The 14,655-nt window shown below is 32.6% G+C and overlaps 1 protein-coding gene across 1 annotated transcript in view; it reads right to left on the bottom strand.

The window, feature by feature from the left end:
- LOC145255716 (transmembrane protein 132C-like) overlaps positions 1 to 14,655 on the bottom strand; it is a 429,514-nt gene that overhangs the window by 116,002 nt on the left and 298,857 nt on the right. The window contains exon 4 of the mRNA XM_080114311.1: positions 4,398 to 4,547. Coding sequence (XP_079970437.1) covers positions 4,398 to 4,547 — 150 coding nt within the window. The remainder of the gene's footprint in view (positions 1 to 4,397; positions 4,548 to 14,655) is intronic.

Raw genomic sequence — 14,655 nt, 5'->3', positions numbered from 1 at the left:
TGGTTGGTAACTATTGTAGCACCGCTATCCTCATGATTTATTTTTTATTTTGATCCAATGCAAAACCTTAAGAATGTAAGTCATTGTAATATTCTGAAATCTACGCAAGAAAGAATTTTTACTGTATATTCTGCAAATTTTTTTTTTCCAAGTTTTTTGATGATTTTCTAAAAATGGCAAATCATCATATCTTCTTTGATGGCCTCTCAACCGCCTGCCAGTGAAACACGATCTCGGCTAAGAGGACAATCAATAATAAAATGCATTCAAAACATCAAGAGAGAAAAAAAAATGATTTCTTTGATTTATTTTATGTCAGCAAACGCTATGACAAAAGTTGTTTTTATGCTTTTTTGTTTAAATTTGTTTAAACTCTAGTGATTTTAAAACAAGAATGGATATTGTCCATTCAACTGCCACTTTAAGTGTTGAAAATACTATTTTAAATTTAAGCATGACAGACTAATAAAAATGCTATTTCAAATTTAAGCATGACAGACGAATGAAAATCATAGTGACCATTTTAATTAGTCATTCACGGAAAAAATGTGTATCTTTATATGCAGTTCCAGGACTGATCATATTTAATTCATCAATGGAATCATGACATTTACTAACACTCTTACACTAGACCTGGTATAGATGGTAACTAAGCATTGATTCCATATCTGTTAATCTTAGCTTTACCACAGGATTTAGTTTAATGGAATAATAACCAGGACTGCAAATATTTATCACTGCAATTATCTTTCCAATTTAAAACTTATCTTTTCAATTTGAAGAATACAGCAAATTTTAAAAAATGCTTCCATTGGAAAAGAAATGTTTTGATAGTTGTTAAGATACATTTTGATAGTTTTGATAGTTGTGGCTAATATCTAAGAAACATATTAGACCCGAATTATGATAGCTTTTATATTTGACAATTTTAATAAAACATATCCCGTCTTTGCCTTCATTTCCTGATCTATCCACTAGTCTATCATATCAAATACTTCTGTCTCCCTCTTCTAAAGTTTAATAGGAATAAAGCACTATACAAAGTCCTGACTCGTCATAATTGTTTACTCATTTCAAACATTTTCCTGCCCATATTTGGTATATGATATAATGAATATGAGTACATCTGTGTTCCTTCACACAAAAAATATGATTGGTTGATTATGCCATAAATATCAACTTGAGGATATACCAGCTCCAACCACGAACACCAATCCAGTAAGACAACGACTGAATTTGTAGCCAAAAGCACTCTGCTACTTCAACCCCTTCCACGGGACATACCAGGCACCCAAAATGATCTTACATTACTTAGAGGACAATTTTAGTGAGTCAAGCTCTATTTTTGTTAAAACCTGTATTAATATTAACATGCTAATTATATGTCTGAAAAAAAAAAAAAAAAAAACAACAAACAAACAAAACATGACGTTGTAACCAATCATATGGGGAATTTAAATAAGGCCACCGACCATAAAGAAGGTGTGATTGGTTGAACAAGATCACATGTTCTGTTAAAGAAGAAAGATTTTTAAATGATTGTGAGAGTTACAAAAAAAGAAAGGTAATTGAATTAGGATGTTCTTTCTTTTGGCCACCTAGATAATAAAAAGAAATTATGAAGTAATGCAGAACCCGGCCAGTTATAATGGGCTATAAGAATAACAAATTAATAATTTAAATATTGTACATTATGTTTGATCGTCAATTAATTCCCAATGCTAATCAGCTGGGAGAACAAAACCCAAGATGGTGATCGATCCATACCCAGTTCTCAGATGGAAATCCAATTAAAGTCACTAAGATAACGATAGAAAGAATATCCAGCAAAAATAAACTGTGAGACTTCTTTGGTTTCATGTTTGTCTTTTTTATGTTATATACGAGGAGCGTGCAATAAGTAATGCTCCTGACCCACTTCCCATAGCAGTAGAGCAACGAAACTTGGCACAATTATTAGTCTTTCTCTACATAGGAACCACCCAGAGTTATGCATTTCTCCCATTGTTTGATGCAGCTCTGGAGACCATTTTTGTAGAACACCCCAAATTGGTCTTCCAACCATGATGAGACTTCAGAAATCAAGGCTGCATCATCTGGAAAACGCTTTCCTTTCAAAAACAACTTCATGGCTGGGAAGAGGTGAAAGTCAAAGGGTGCAAGGTCAGGAGAGTAGGGAGGATGGGGAAGGATTTCATAACCACTCGCCCGTGTTTCTGATCTGGCGACATGCGAGTTGTGGACCGGAGCGTTGTCCTGCAGGAGGAGGGTACATTTGCTGATCTTGCCCCGCCTCTTGATTTTGATAGCTTCCCTTAATTTCCTCAAAAGTGAAGCATAATAGGCTCCTGTAATTGTGGTACCCTTTGCCAGGAAATCTGTCATCACTACTCCGTCCTGGTCCCAGAAGATTGTGAGCATGACCTTGCCGGCAGAGGGCTGTACCCTCCTTGCCTTCTTTGGAGGTGGTGAGTCCAAGTCTTCCACTGCATTGACTGGGCTTTGGTCTCTGGATCATAGTGATGGACCCAGGTTTCATCCTGTGTAATCAGTCTTTTGAAAAACTTTGACTCATCTTCTTGGCACATCTCCAAATTCATCCTCGAGCACTTGACACATTCTCGCTTCTGGAATGGTGTGAGCAACCTGGGAATCCATCTGGCAGACACCTTATGCATATTCAAATTGTCATGAATGATAGTTTCCACAGACCCTGTACTAATCTTGATATCTTGGATTATTTGGCGAATAGTAATGTGCCAATCTTCCAAAATGGCAGCCTCAACTTGACGGACAGATGCCTCATCAATGGCAGAAGGGGGGCGACCAGGTCTGGGAGCTGTTTCCACAGACTTCTGGCCATGTTTGAATTCACGATGCCAGCATTTTACAAGGTCATATGATGGGGCATTATCACCATAAGTTTCTTTCATTTCATCAAAAGTCTCCTGTGGTGTGCGTCCTTTCAAACACAAAACCGGATCACTGCTCGACATTCAACAGGCTCCATTTCACACCTGACTCAGTTCAAACACCTGTTATTTAATATCCATTATATCAATTTCTTTTAGGATATTTAAAATCTAATAATATAAACTTCTTAGATTTTTTAATATCGAATTATATAAACTTATTTTTAGATTATTTAAAATCAAATTATATCAACTTATTTTAAGGTAATATAAAATCCAATTGTATCAACTTATTTTAAGATTATTTAATACTCAATTATGTTAACTTATCTTTAGGGTTTTTAATATCCAATTGTATAAATTTTTTATGTTATTTAATATATTTATTATCCAATTATATCAACTGATTTTTAGGTTATTTTATATTATATTTATTATCCAATTATATCAACTGATTTTTAGGTTATTTAATATCGAATTATACTAAATGATTTTTAGGTTATTTAACATCCGATTATATCAACTGATTTTTATGTTATTTCTTTTAAGGTTATTTATTATCCAATTATATCAACTAATTTTAAGGTTATTTATAATCCTATTGTATCAACCGTTTTTATTTATTATATCAACTGATTATTAGATTATTTAATATCCAATTATGCCAATTGATTTAAGGTTATTTTACATCCAATTATATTAACTGATTTTAAGGTTATTTCTTATTCAATTATATCAACTTCTTTTTAGGTTAATTAATATCCAATTATATTAATTAATTTTTAGGTTATTTATTATCTAATTATATCAACTTATTCTTAGGTTATTTAATATCCAATCATATCCACCTCTTTTTATGTTATTGTTGTGGGGACATACACACTCTTATAACTGCTAAGATGGACTTATCCATTAGCCATATAAGCAGCAAGTCTAGACCGCTCAATGAGAGCTATCCAGATGTCGTACAGAGACGACTCTCCAAGAACTTACTAACCTTTTCTGTACCACTAACCCTGTTCTGAATATAAATGTTCTTCTTATTCTCACCAAGTCGTCGTGTTCCTACTTTCACCTTTTCCGACTCCACTACAGTTATTTAACATCCAATTATATCAACTTCTTGTTAGTTATTTTATATCCAATCATATCCACATCTTTCTATGTTATTTGATATCCAATTATATCAACTATTTTTAAGTTATTTATTATCCAATCATATCAACTGATTTTTAGGTTATTTAATATCAAATCATATCAACTGATTTTTAGGTTATTTAATATCAAGTCATATCAACTGATTTTTATGTTATTTAATATCAAATCATATCAACTGATTTTTATGTTATTTAATATCAAATCATATCAACTTATTTTTATGTTATTTAATATCAAATCACAATATCTCATGCAGCTGCTTTTTCATTTTTCTTTTTTTTGAAAGATTAAAAAAAGGGTTCACAAAAAATTAAGGAAAGTACTTACCAGACACGTTTCACGAAGGGGGCAGATTCCCGAAGGCTGGCTGTGACAGTGGCACTTTTCTGACGATCACTAATTTCAACATGGATTTGCCAAGGGCTGTCTGAAATTTCCGTGGCACCCAGGATACGAAGGCCATTTCTAGCACGGGCTCTGAAAGACAAAGAAATGAGAATTGAATTTGTGGAGAAGGAGAGAGGGAAAGAGAATTTCTTCACAAATATGGTAGAGAGACAAAAAAAAAAACATACAAATATGGTAGAGACAAAAAAAACCCAACTTATACAAATATGGTAGAGAGACAAAAAAAAACCCAACTTATACAAATATGGTAGAGACAAAAAAAAACCCAACTTATACAAATATGGTAGAGACAAAAAAAAACCCAACTTATACAAATATGGTAGAGACAAAAAAAACCCAACTTATACAAATATGGTAGAGACAAAAAAAAACCCAACTTATACAAATATGGTAGAGACAAAAAAAAAAACAACTTATACAAATATGGTAGAGACAAAAAAAAAAACAACTTATACAAATATGGTAGAGACAAAAAAAACCCAACTTATACAAATATGGTAGAGAGACAAAAAAAACCCAACTTATACAAATATGGTAGAGAGACAAAAAAAAACCAACTTATACAAATATGGTAGAGAGACAAAAAAAAACCAACTTATACAAATATGGTAGAGAGACAAAAAAAACCCAACTTATACAAATATGGTAGAGAGACAAAAAAAACCCAACTTATACAAATATGGTAGAGAGACAAAAAAAAAACAACTTATACAAATATGGTAGAGAGACAAAAAAAAAACCAACTTATACAAATATGGTAGAGAGACAAAAAAAAAACCCAACTTATACAAATATGGTAGAGAGACAAAAAAAAAAACAACTTATACAAATATGGTAGAGAGACAAAAAAAAAAACAACTTATACAAATATGGTAGAGAGACAAAAAAAAAAACAACTTATACAAATATGGTAGAGAGACAAAAAAAAACAACTTATTATATAGATATAAAATGGACTAATTTTTAATGTAAATATTTGTTCATTTTGAATAACAAATTTTCACTTTTTCATTTCACTGATAGTTTGGGTGCTTTATCTTTTAAAGGCAACACCACTCGTCAAGCAATAGTAAAAACAAGACAAAGAAAAGCCAAACCAAATGTATTTTTGCTAGTTATCACTACTTCCACCACTACCACCACAATAAAGGAGAAGGTAATTCCTGGGAGGATGGTATTAAAATCAGAGAACAGATACTATTTTATCTCACCAATAAAAAAGGAGGTAATGCCTGGGAGGACGACTACATTTTCCTCTATCTGAAAGGAGATGGTAATGCGTGGGAAAATGGAATCCTTACAGCAAACATGTACTATAGTAATACCTCTCAGAGGAAGAGCAACTGCACAGATATTGCACTTCTCCCACAAAAATTAAGAGGAGGAAATGCCATATTGATGGTATAATGGCAGTAGAACAGAAACTACACTCTGCCCCCTCTCCGAATTTAATATTGAGATATAACACATTCGTTTGAAATAGTAAACTGAACAGAGCATTAAAAGAGACAATTTATAGAAATAATAGCACAGTTTAGTCTTCAGACAAGTAGATTTCAAATCTCCAGTAGTAATAGCTGTGTTGGCATACCAACAGCAAATAACCCCCAAAATATTATTTTTTAAAGAATCAATTTTATAATTCAATGCAGGTTTTATTATTTTATTTTATTTTTATAATCATTAAATAAAAAAAAGACAACATTTGTTTTTGTTACCTGAAAATGGTTTGACGAAAAATCCAAAATGTTTGTGATACATATGGAAGATATATTATTTTTTTTGGAACAAAAAGATCATTAGAAATTTTTTAAAAAATAAAATGGTATAATCAACCTTAGATAATTTGTTATGTTTAACAATGTTCAAGTGAAATAATGCTACCAGTACACACACACACACACACACACACACACACACACACACACACACACACACACACACACACACACACACACATATATAAAAGGAGATCAAAGAAGTATACAAGAATTCTTTAAATGGAGAATTTTCGATATTATAAAAGGCTTCACATGCAAGTGGAGCTTAGATATAATAGGAAAATATATTGATAATACAAAAATATATACTGGTGTATATAGATTTATTGATCAATTTAAAACAAGAGAATACAATACATACTTGTTTCATACCAAATCAGTAAACCTTAGACTTACTTATAAGTATTAATTAAAATATCTAGGACGGTGTAAAATTTTTAATAATTTCGGGAAAACCTTTCTTTAAAACGAATACAAGTGGAGTGAAGAATTCAAGATAGCTGCCATTCTCTGAAACATGAGGTTCACAGACAGACAAGTAGCAAGGAAATCAAATATTATTAATATAATTACTATTTATTTCGGTTAAATTATTGCTTTTTAATATTGTTTATTAATGTAGTTATTATTTATCTTTTTAAAATTTAATTATGAGAGCTGGGGACATTTAAATGGTTTAAATCATATATTTTGATTTGAATCAATTAGTAAATATTAAGACATTATCCTATCAATATCATAGAATATGAATACACAAATATTGTTTTTAAAATTAGTTAAATATTAAGTCGTCATTCAATTAACAGATATATTTCCACATGTATGCATGCACTCCACAGTATCAGAATGAGCAATTTCCTAACATAAATTAAGGCAAGTCAAAAGTAGATAATTCACTGTCATTAATTCCTCCTAATTGTTATGAACTCAGAAGGAGATATAGTTAAAAAATAATTAGATTTAAGATTGGTATCTTATAATTATATGTTGGCTTAATGTTATATATTACCTTAGTTTACAATCATTTTTATTTTTTTGCGTTGTTATCCAGTGTTTGAAGCTACAACAAAGTTATAGATATATACTATAACTGTTAAATTTTATGATCTCTTCTTTCTTTTGATGTAAAAATAAAATATAAATAAATTTGTTTCAAATTTACCGAAATGTTAATGTTCATTGATTTATACGAATAAATTCAAACACCTTGCATTTGTAGTTACTTATTGAATGAAATGTTTAGTATTTAAAATTTTCGTTCCAAGTATTTCGAGTAGCGAACTTTGTGAAACGATAGCGAGCCAGTATTAAAATAAAGCAATAATTCTTAATGTTTCAGACTGAAAAGTAATATGGTGTAATTTCAGTTACAGACAGACACTAAATATTCATTATAATTAGATTATTCCAACATCGACCACATTGTCCGTAAACTAATGCAATATCCATGTGTTGATGAAAATAACATTCTTCTTATTTGTTAACTGATCTTATTCTAAGTGGTGTAAAACTATTGACGACGCAGAAATCTCACAATGACCTATTAACTATGAAATGAATAAGTTTTACTAATTTGCTTTTTTTTATATTTGTTTTATCCATTGAAATAATCATATTAACAGTTTTGAAGGACAGTAATTAGATTTGGGGATAAAAGTTTGAAAAAATACAATTAATTAACAAATTACTTGTTTCATTTGAAGAATTAATTGTAAATTTGATTAATTCTAATCAATTGTTAAGGTAAAGTTTTGTGGGGTTTTCTTGGCAAGCATGTGGTGGTTCATCTTGATTCTTACATCAAATGTAACGCGATTTCACTTGGGGGTTGGGGAACGTGGAGGTATAATAATTATGATAATAATGATAATTCGTAATGTAGCTATTATTTCGATGACGCGAGTTGGGATTGCAAAATGATAGAATGTCATTGGTTGGGATTAGAATTCGCTTTTGGAACTCAACAGGTATTTTGACAGATTGAGAAATAAAAAGTTGATTGTTTGGAACAAATGGATGCGTTAAAATAACAATTTCGAAAAGTTTGATCGGAAATCGAAAAATGCAAAAGTCAAGATTGTCACCAAGTCGCGATGCTCAGTCTAAAATATGGTGGAGAGATAAAAGATACAGATGGGCAGGTTACAAAGAACATAAACAAATACCAACCTTATTTTAATAGTCAAACGAGTCCAGCAGAACACATGCTTAAAGAACAATAGAAAAAAGATTGAAACTCCTTTCACTATGATATCAGAGTGGATGAAAATCAAGTGTGAATATTAGAAATAGAATATCAACATTTACCAGCAATAAAAGTAACCATTGAAAAGTCCTTTTTCTGAACAAACCTGCAGAAAAAATATAAATAAATACTAGCAGAATTCAACAACCGAAGAAAACAAATGTTTCTTTTCAACTTTATGTAACGTAGCATCCTTAACAAAGTTATCAGTTCCATGACACATAATCATAAGAAGCAACATCATACTATTTGAGGAACTTTACAGACTTTCACATGTGAACTCCACAGAGAACAATAGTTGATAATACCACACACAGTTTGGAAACTTATTTTTGATCTGTCTCAGCATCTCTGTAAGAGGTTCTGTCTGTTGATCTCTCACAAGTTTGAAATCGCATTTTGTCTCTCAAACTTAAGTTTTGAACAGGATTTTAGGTGCATCTAGCAATCGCTGTCTGTCAATCTATCAGTTCCACTTCAGTTTGAAAGTGAAATTTTCATCACTAATTGCATTTTCATTATTAATTGCATTTTACTAAATTTTTCATGACAAATAACATCGTACATTAGAGTCCATCTTTCAAACTCCTCGGCCTAATACTCACAGGCAACATGAATTGGAACATTCAATTGGAAATTGAGGACATTGCTAAGGCTGCTGCAAAGAAGCTAGGCTCCTCCTAACATGCTGGAAAATTCTTCACACCAGAGAGTATCCTATATCTTTACAAAGCCACAATTCACACATGGAGTATTGTAGCCACATCTGGGTTTGTGCAATGTATCTACCATTAGTCTCTCATTCTTAGACAAGTTCCAAAAAATGTCTCAAATCTAAAAGGTCCCTCATTATCGGCCAAGTTCTAACCTCTGTCCAATCTTTGTGCCTGTTTTATGAGCACTTTAATGGAATGTGCTCTGATAAACTCAACACTTGTACCCCCTCGATGTACACACCTCCAACTTATCCAATAAGCAACAAAATCCCACCCCTTCATTGTTGGGGCCTGTAGATGCCGGAAAGCCTTCTATTCTAATAATTTCTTTCCTGTTTTCTGCTTCCCTGACTGTACTAACCTGAACAAGTTTAAATATAAGATGAACAGACATCTTGCTGCTTAACTCCCCACAATTCCCTGTTTGACACGATCCCAAATAGTTGCCCCTTATGTTCCAAGTGGCAATATGTCTTGTTTGGTGTGAACAAGAGTAAAGAGTTAAGAATATCCGTTGTTGGTTTCGCTTGTTTAGTAAAATAAAATTTCTAATGATTTTTAAATAAAAAATACACCTTATAAAATTATTGCATTGAAAAGAAAACAAATCGATCCTTTTGTAGCCCCAATCAAAAATTTAGACTTTGATTGTAATTTGTATAAGAATGATGGACTTCGAATTATTATCAAAGGCAACTGCAACCTTATAATCTATTAGTATGTCTGTCTGTCTATTCCACTATTTTTCTGAAACTACTAGGTCGATCTGGCTGAAATTTTGTATGAACCTTTGTTATGGTAAGATGCAATGAACTACATATTATGGTATTCTTTCAAATGATTAATAGGAATTAATAAGGTTAAACACCACAATACCACATCTAGAAGTTTTCTTGAAACTACTGTGCCAATCTGGCTGAAATTATGTATAGAGCTTTGTTATTGTTGTGTCTGCACAAATAATTAACAAGAACACGAAAGTAAAGGTATACAATAATATATTAGGAAGAAAAGTTATATACATATTTACATGTCTTCAGATATACTTCAGTTTTATTTATTTATTTATTTTTTTATTCAATTTTCACCCAAAACAAGGCACAGTGCCACTTTGAAGCAGGGGGCTACTATTAGGGACTTAATTAGCGGGGTCATTTGAAGGGAGAAAAGTAGAAAGATGTTTGTTAACATTACACTTGAACTTCTGCATATCATTGCAGTTGGGAAAGCAGAATCCCGGAAGGGAGTTCCAAAGACCTGCAGTTCTGGGGAAGAAACTATTGGAGTAAAAGGCTTTCTTGCACCTAGGGATCTCTACTGTAAAGGGATGAGACTTAGTAGCTTGTCGGGTTTGTCGGGGGTAGTTACGTCGGGGAGGTACAAGTGTTTGCAGTTCGTCAGAGCATTCACCATTAAAGTATTTGTAGAACAGGCAGAGGGATGCAACATCTCGTCGATGGGACAGAGGCTGAAGCCTAGATGACAGTTCAGGACCTATCAGGTTGGCAACTCTCTTTTGAACCCTGTCCAGGAGCGAGAGACAAGCAGCAGATGCACCAGCCCAGATGTGACAACAGTACTCCATACATGGGCGAATGGTTGCCTTATAGAGGTATAGGATACTGTCAGGCATAAGTAGTTTTCTAGCACGGTAGAGGGAGCCAACCTTCCTTGCAGCAGCCTTGGCAATGCTCTCAATGTATCTATTCCAATTCATATTCCCTGTAAACGTTAGGCCAAGGAGTTTAAAAGAAGTACTTTCAGGCAATGTGTTCTTGGCCATTGCTATTGGTGGTAGAGAAGGTTTCTTGTAGTTATTGAAGGAAACAAGCTTAGTCTTAGCAGCATTGAATGTGACCAACCATTTTTGTCCCCATTTCACTACGGATTGGAGGTCATCCTCTAGTATTTCTGCCATTTTCTTGGATATGTGTTCATTTGTTTTCCCCTCATATCTGTTATAGAGAGTGGTGTCATTGGCAAATATACCCATCTCCGAAACAATTTTATCAGGGAGGTCATTTATGAATATCAGGAATAATAGAGGTCCAACGATAGACCCCTGAGGTTCTCCCGCATTTATTTCATATTGCTTAGATGTACGACCGTCAAGGACAACTGGAGATATTCCGGCAGGTGGTGTGTTGCATGTCTTACTGGAGGCAGCATAGGCGTCTTGCCTATTTGGCGGTCGTTGCCGGACTCCTCCGGTATTGGTGATTGATACCTTTATATATCTCACTCACCCGCCTATGTTAATTAGTGGGCGTCTCCACAACAGTTATGATGAAGTGCAGCAAACTAAGTATTATGGTATCTGTTCATTGCACAGTTATGGATAAATAGGGATTAGTATTTAATGCAATAATGAGCACAAATTTAACCATATTCACAATCAATTTGAAAAAAAAAGCACTTATTCTAAGTCAACAGGCTATAACTTTTACTCGTTTTTAAGAGGACAAAATGTCTAGTGGTCAGCTAATTAACTTGTACCTAAGAATCAACAGAAAAGAACTGATTTTTATTTCCCACACAAATATGTACAATTTTTAAGAGTTTTCTTTTTCACCAAAGATAATCAGTGTAAGTCAAGTTACTTGGAGTTAAGATTAAATAAAAGAGTCTGGTTTTTAAATATTATGATCAAATTTAGGAGGCTCTTAATCGGGTCAGAGACAATCTACATCCCCCAAAAATTCTTACACAATCAAACAAGCAGTAAATAAATAAGGAAATTGAAGATTAGAAAAAACATTTTTCCTTCTTTTAAGTAACTTATAAGTCTTTTTCACTCAAGGAAATCAGGTCTTAAGATAAAAATGCCATATTGTAAATAATCTAAGTAGGTCATTCTGGAATAACCACAAATGACATAGGTCAAGGGAGATAAGTATGTCTCCTAATTAAAACACATACAAACGTTGTATCCCGCTAAAAAGGAGTGATAAGAGGTGTCTGATAGACTAATAATTACTCTACTGTAGACAATGCTTTCACCTAACTTTAGGATTGTCCCAAATGTTAGATATTGAGTGAGTAGATGCATTAGTATTAAAAACAAATTGTCAAGAATACCTGGAAATGAAAAGTGAGACCACAATAAATATTTGTAGTTTTCACATCAGTCCGTGTTTTAAATTAGTCCTTTTTAAGGGTATTTAACTTAATTTCAGGTCGTATTCTGTCGTTTGCGAAGGATCGTGCAGAGGCACATACATTAAAACATGCAGTGATCAAAGTAGGAAACGGAAATTTAGGGAATCTTGCAAATTGCGTCTTATGACTATGGATCAAATTTAATGCAAATCTGAAATATTTGAGGTTTTAAATGGAAAGTTGTGCCCATATTATTCACCTTAAATCCCTTTTAAAATTCTCCAAAGAAACTAAAATTTGGGGATATTTATTAGTTGATGCCTAATAACTATCAAAATTTCACAAAAACAGAGACATCAATTTTCACAAAGGCCTTTCGCCTTTGTCTCTCTTTGCCCTTTTGCATAAAACTAAATTAAACTGAATATAGCCAACATTATTCACCCTTAAGCCGAGCAGCTGTGTTCCAAAATTCATAAAGATTGGTTAATTAGTTTAGGAGTGAAGTATATATATATATATATATATATATATATATATATATATATATATATATATATATATATATATATATATATATATATATATAATCAAACAGAGGCAGCTTCCATTAAGGTAAAACGCATTTACATTGTACATTAAACACAATGGGGCATGGAATTTCTAGAGATAATTTGCTTTCATGGGCAACAAAGGGACATTGGTCAGTTGGTCAGTTAAACTCGTAAACAAAGATTTGTGGCAAAGCTTGCAGCATGTGTTATTTTACAATTTGCGTTTTCCCTTTATAGTAAAGTGGTCCATGTTAGACGATCTCTTTTCTAAGTCACAGGCTCATATCCTGTACCTATCTCATTTTTTACTTTGTTGTGTTCTTTACTTATTTCCAGTCTAGCGAATGAAATAATCATTGCGCTTATTTAGTAATGTTATCTGCGCAAAACAATAGCATCAACAAAAAAGCGACTTACTATATACCATAATGTATTAAAAACCTAAAAAACGTAATTGATTTTATGAAGGAAATCATGCTGAATATGAAATAAGGGAGATAACCAAGTGAGACAAGATTTGTAGATTTATTTATATTTGAGCGATTCTTGCAGTTCCATTTATGAAGAAAACTGTTTTTTCTAAGTATTGACAGATTTGATGGCAGGTTGACATTATCTTTGGCCAGAGAACCAGGCTATCTTGTGATTATTTGGTTAGTGACTGAACTGCAGCCAAATTAGACAGTGTGACGTGTTACAGTTCTAAAAGCAGGGTCAGTTATAAACAAAAGTCAATTCATTAACTGCCGACTAAATCTAGCGACAGGCAAGTATATATAAACAGAAAGAGATATATAATTATGCACAGATGCACACAGACAGTGTGTGTGTGTGTGTGTGTGTGTGTGTGTGTGTGTGTGTGTGTGTGTGTGTGTGTGTGTGTGTGTGTGTGTGTGTGTGTGTTATGAGATTTAAAAGAAAGAACCTTATGTTATGGACATGTCTACAAGTCTCTCAGATCCAACAGACGATAGCTGTTACTAATAGAGGTTAGAAACTATGAACAAAGCAATATATTAAAATAGATGTGAATATATGCATATGTTTTGCCATGTGTAAGAGTTTATAAACTATTTATACATGGATATATATATGTAACCCAATCTCTCTCTCTCTCTCTCTCTCTCTCTCTCTCTCTCTCTCTCTCTCTCTCTCTCTCCGTCTATATATATATATATATTTATTTCTCATCAGATCTTTCTTAGAGTCCACATATTAAATCCACTGCTCTTTCTGTTTCTCATACAATCGGTTTTCTCTATTGATTTAAACACTTTTTCACACTCGAGGCTAATCTCTGTCTTTACAAAGCTACTATCACACCATGTATAGAGTATTGTTCTCATATTTGGGCTGGTTAATCTGTGTCCTATTTGAATTTTCTTGATAAATTGCAAAAACGTATCTTTAATTTGGTTGGTTCCATGCTTTCTTCTTCTCTGCAACCTCTCCCTCACAGACATGATGTTGCTAGTCTCAGTTTTTTTACAAACACTATTATGACATGTGTTCCTCAGAATTGTCTGATCTATTCCCTGCTTCCTTTGTTCCAGCTCGTTTGACTCGTTGGTCTAGTGGTCTCCATCAATTTATTGTTTTAATACCTCATTGTAATACAGATTTATCTTAGAAAATCGACTGAACAAAATAAAAAAAATTACAGGTAAAATTAGGGCAAATATTTAAAAATAAGAAATAATTTTAAGAAAATTCGTACATTATATCTTTTTTCTCAAAACGTTTAATAAAATTGAAAAGGCAAACACTTTTAAAATAATACTG

The sequence above is a fragment of the Euprymna scolopes genome, chromosome 31 (genome assembly GCF_053919585.1).
Source record: "Euprymna scolopes isolate OS-2025 chromosome 31, ASM5391958v1, whole genome shotgun sequence".
In the NCBI taxonomy this organism is placed as follows: domain Eukaryota; kingdom Metazoa; phylum Mollusca; class Cephalopoda; order Sepiida; family Sepiolidae; genus Euprymna; species Euprymna scolopes.
Note: the sequence above shows the minus strand (reverse complement) of the source record. Positions and strands in the feature narration are given on the sequence as shown.